Source organism: Cyprinodon variegatus, unplaced genomic scaffold (genome assembly GCF_000732505.1).
Source record: "Cyprinodon variegatus isolate N-32 unplaced genomic scaffold, C_variegatus-1.0 Scaffold1187, whole genome shotgun sequence".
Lineage (NCBI taxonomy): Eukaryota > Metazoa > Chordata > Actinopteri > Cyprinodontiformes > Cyprinodontidae > Cyprinodon > Cyprinodon variegatus.
This window is the reverse complement of record NW_015151640.1, coordinates 139,175-142,335: the sequence shown is the minus strand read 5'-3', so window position 1 is coordinate 142,335 and position 3,161 is coordinate 139,175. Positions and strand designations below refer to the sequence as shown.

The window sequence follows — 3,161 nt, the reverse complement described above, 5'->3', positions numbered from 1 at the left end:
ATCAGCTGCAGCTGTCTGATCCACTTTTTAGGCAGACCTGTGAAAACACCGTTGCAATAATCAATTCGACTAAAAATAAAAGCATGGATTAGTTTTTCCACTATGAGATAATTGGCCAATGACTCTGGCCTTCAGAGGACGCAGCCTCTAAATTCAAACTATGCAAATTCCTATGGACCAGGTGAGTTGTCATCTCAGAGGACATTTGGAGGGAAAGGAAGATGTTTTTTAAAATGCTTTTTTTTTTAACCAAAGGCTGCTTCTGAATAGTGCAATTTGGTAAGCAAACTTTAGCCAAAGCGGTCATCATGATGGAAGGAGGAAAGAAGAGGAAGCGGGATGCTTCCTAATGATAGTTCATTTAGCACAGAAACCTCTCTGAAGTGTTCCTACAGTATCTGCTGCATAGGAGCTATTAGGTTTCCCACAATCCTGTGTTAGAATAAGCATAGCCCACCTCATGAAGCTGAACATAAATTCATAATTTTGTGACATGTACTATGTGTCACACATGGAAATAGTGCATATCTTCATATGTTTTGGTTTTTTTTAATAAAGAGCTTCACATGGTGACCGCCCCAATTCGACATGCATGTCCGTAACTGTTGCATGATGACATCAATAAGGCTAAAGGCAGTCCAGGTTTGCACAGCAGTCCAGAGCTCCTTTTCAGGATATTTGTAACTGTTGACCCTGTGAAATGTGAAGGGATAGTAGCTAAAATTTGATATATATTGGAGGCAGTCTTAATCTATCTGAGGACCTTATTTATGCCTTTATTAAGGGTTGAATCCCATATGAGTTAGTGATTGTTGCCCCCTAATGGTCTGGAGCCTATTCATAATGCGGTGTACTAATTTGCAGCCTTTCTTAACTTGCAGTTTTTTTTTTCCTGCCAACCATTTTCCTTTGCATGTGTTTTTGTGCCTGCAGTAAAGTTCTGTTCAGAAAAGTAGAACACTGAATCCAAACAAACCTCTATGCATGATCTTATGCTTCTCACGTAGGTAGGAAAGACCTTTAATGACCTGTGAAACACACTTTGGTCAGCACACACTTGTAAAATACACTTTTTACTAGTTCACAACATTCAGTGGAAAAGCATTTTTTCTTAGACAGGACATGTATAGAATGCGAGGGAGAGGTGTTGGAGCTACCCACAGCAATGCTGACTTTGCCAAGAATCTCCTCCGGGATTTTTCCTGCTTTCTTCAGGGACTGGTCGAGAGATCCACCATCCTGAAACCAGAAAAAAAAAAGCAATGGGGAGTATTTATATGACATACATGTGAGGCTCAGATATGTCAGTCTATGAATGTGAAAGTACCATATGCTCCATGCAGATGCTGATTTCTCCATCGCTGTAGAAAGCACCATAGAATCCCACTATGTATGGAGAGTTACACTCATGTAGAACCTGCAGCTCCCGGATGATCTGGTTCCTGATGGCTGGCTTGATCTCTAGGTGGATCAGCTGGAGCAGATGGACACATTTTGATTTAGGTGTCAAGAGAGAGATGTCTGACAGAAGACTCCTTTTAGATATTTGGGTGTTATTTAATTTGATGCAACAATTGTTTAAATCTAAGGTAATTCATCACTGAAGTTTATTTTGGCTACGCTGTGGCTGTGTATTTCAGCAACTAGTCTGTCCCTAGCCCCAGTGTAAGATAAACTCCTAAAGGACGAGAAATGCAACAGTTATCAGCTGCAGTTATTTTTCAATGTCTAATGTCCCTTCCATTCAGAAAAAGTCACTCCATGGCTTCTGCAGGAGCTTTTGCAGGTTTGACAAGGAAGCGCTAGTCTGTCATTTAAAATTAGTTTAGTGCACCTCTAGATGGAGGTAAACCTTACACACAGCCACCTTGGACATACCAGGAGGTTTCAACAAAGGTGGGCGGTCAGGGCCTCCGAGGCCTCTAAACCAGTCATAAATGCTAACCTACATTAATAACCCAAACTTTAATTTTCTTCTCTCCAACTTTATTGTGTAGCGGTTCTCTTGGCTGTGCTGCTTCCATTACATCTCTGTGGTTCCTATATTTTTTGTCCAATCAGAGTTCAGCATTAGTGCGTTGCTATGTCAACTGAATCTGCCTAGGACCTTTAGAATCAGGAGTGCTAGCTGATGTTACCTTAACAATATCGATAAAGAATGTTTTCTTCAAACAGTCAGATTCCAGATTTGCCCCACAGGGCCAACTAGTGAGCTGAACAAACAGCAGCATTTTCTGTGCTCTGATTGGGCAGTTAAAAATGTTTACAGCCAAGTTAAGCTTGACACAAACTGCATTTTAGATTTCTTTTGTTAAAACTTTTTCTGACCTCAAAGGTTGACACTAAATGTAGATCCTAAGCCTTCTTGCACAGAGGCAGAAGGATGGATTTTTTCATAAATAATCAGCATCTCTGGTGAGTGTAATATATATTTTTTCATGCTTTATGTACTATTTTATCTGGTAATTAGATGCATAATGAATCTGAGTGGCTCCTGGTGATGTAAATGTGGCGGAGCTGTGGTTATAGAGTAGAGGGTTGCAGTGGTCTTGACTGGGTTTCTTGCTTAATTGATCTCTGTATTTACTCTCATGCTAATCTTCCTCTCGGTTATACCTACGCTTGTTATAGCATGTGCATTCCCACAGTTCCAGGTATTACACATTCAGTGAACAGGAACCTTTGCTGTTCATTGAATGTGTCGAAATTTCCGATAGTGTACCTCCTCACAAAGCATTCCGGGATATATCTGCTCGTCTAGTGACCATGGATGATCCCTACCTTTCCAGGTGCATTGTGAGAAATTTCCACACATTCAGTGAACTGCAAAGGTTCTTGTTCACTGAGTGTGTAATACCTGGAACTGAGGGAATGAACATGCTGTAACAAGCGTACTATAACAACCCCAATCCTCAGTGTCAAAAACAAAAAATGCTAGAAGACGTTCAAGTCACTACTAAAATGCTTTCATTTAAGGCTGAAAACCCATCTGTTTAGAAATGCTTTTAATTAGTATTCTGTAAAGAAATCCGGGTGAAAAACTGCTTTAAAGAAAACATCTCATGCATTGACCATCTCCCTATGATTATCATGTTTCTGAATGATGGTTTTTAAGATTTTGTGTGAATATTCAATCCAATCCAATCCACTTTATTTATATA

The 3,161-nt window shown here is 40.0% G+C and overlaps 1 protein-coding gene across 1 annotated transcript in view; it reads right to left on the bottom strand.

Annotated features, from left to right (window-relative positions):
- map2k1 (mitogen-activated protein kinase kinase 1) overlaps window positions 1-3,161 on the bottom strand; it is a 16,744-nt gene that overhangs the window by 4,097 nt on the left and 9,486 nt on the right. The window contains exons 3-5 of the mRNA XM_015401139.1: window positions 1,328-1,474; window positions 1,162-1,239; window positions 977-1,028 (exon numbers count right to left, since the gene is read on the bottom strand). Of these exons, the coding sequence (XP_015256625.1) occupies window positions 977-1,028; window positions 1,162-1,239; window positions 1,328-1,474 (277 nt within the window). The remainder of the gene's footprint in view (window positions 1-976; window positions 1,029-1,161; window positions 1,240-1,327; window positions 1,475-3,161) is intronic.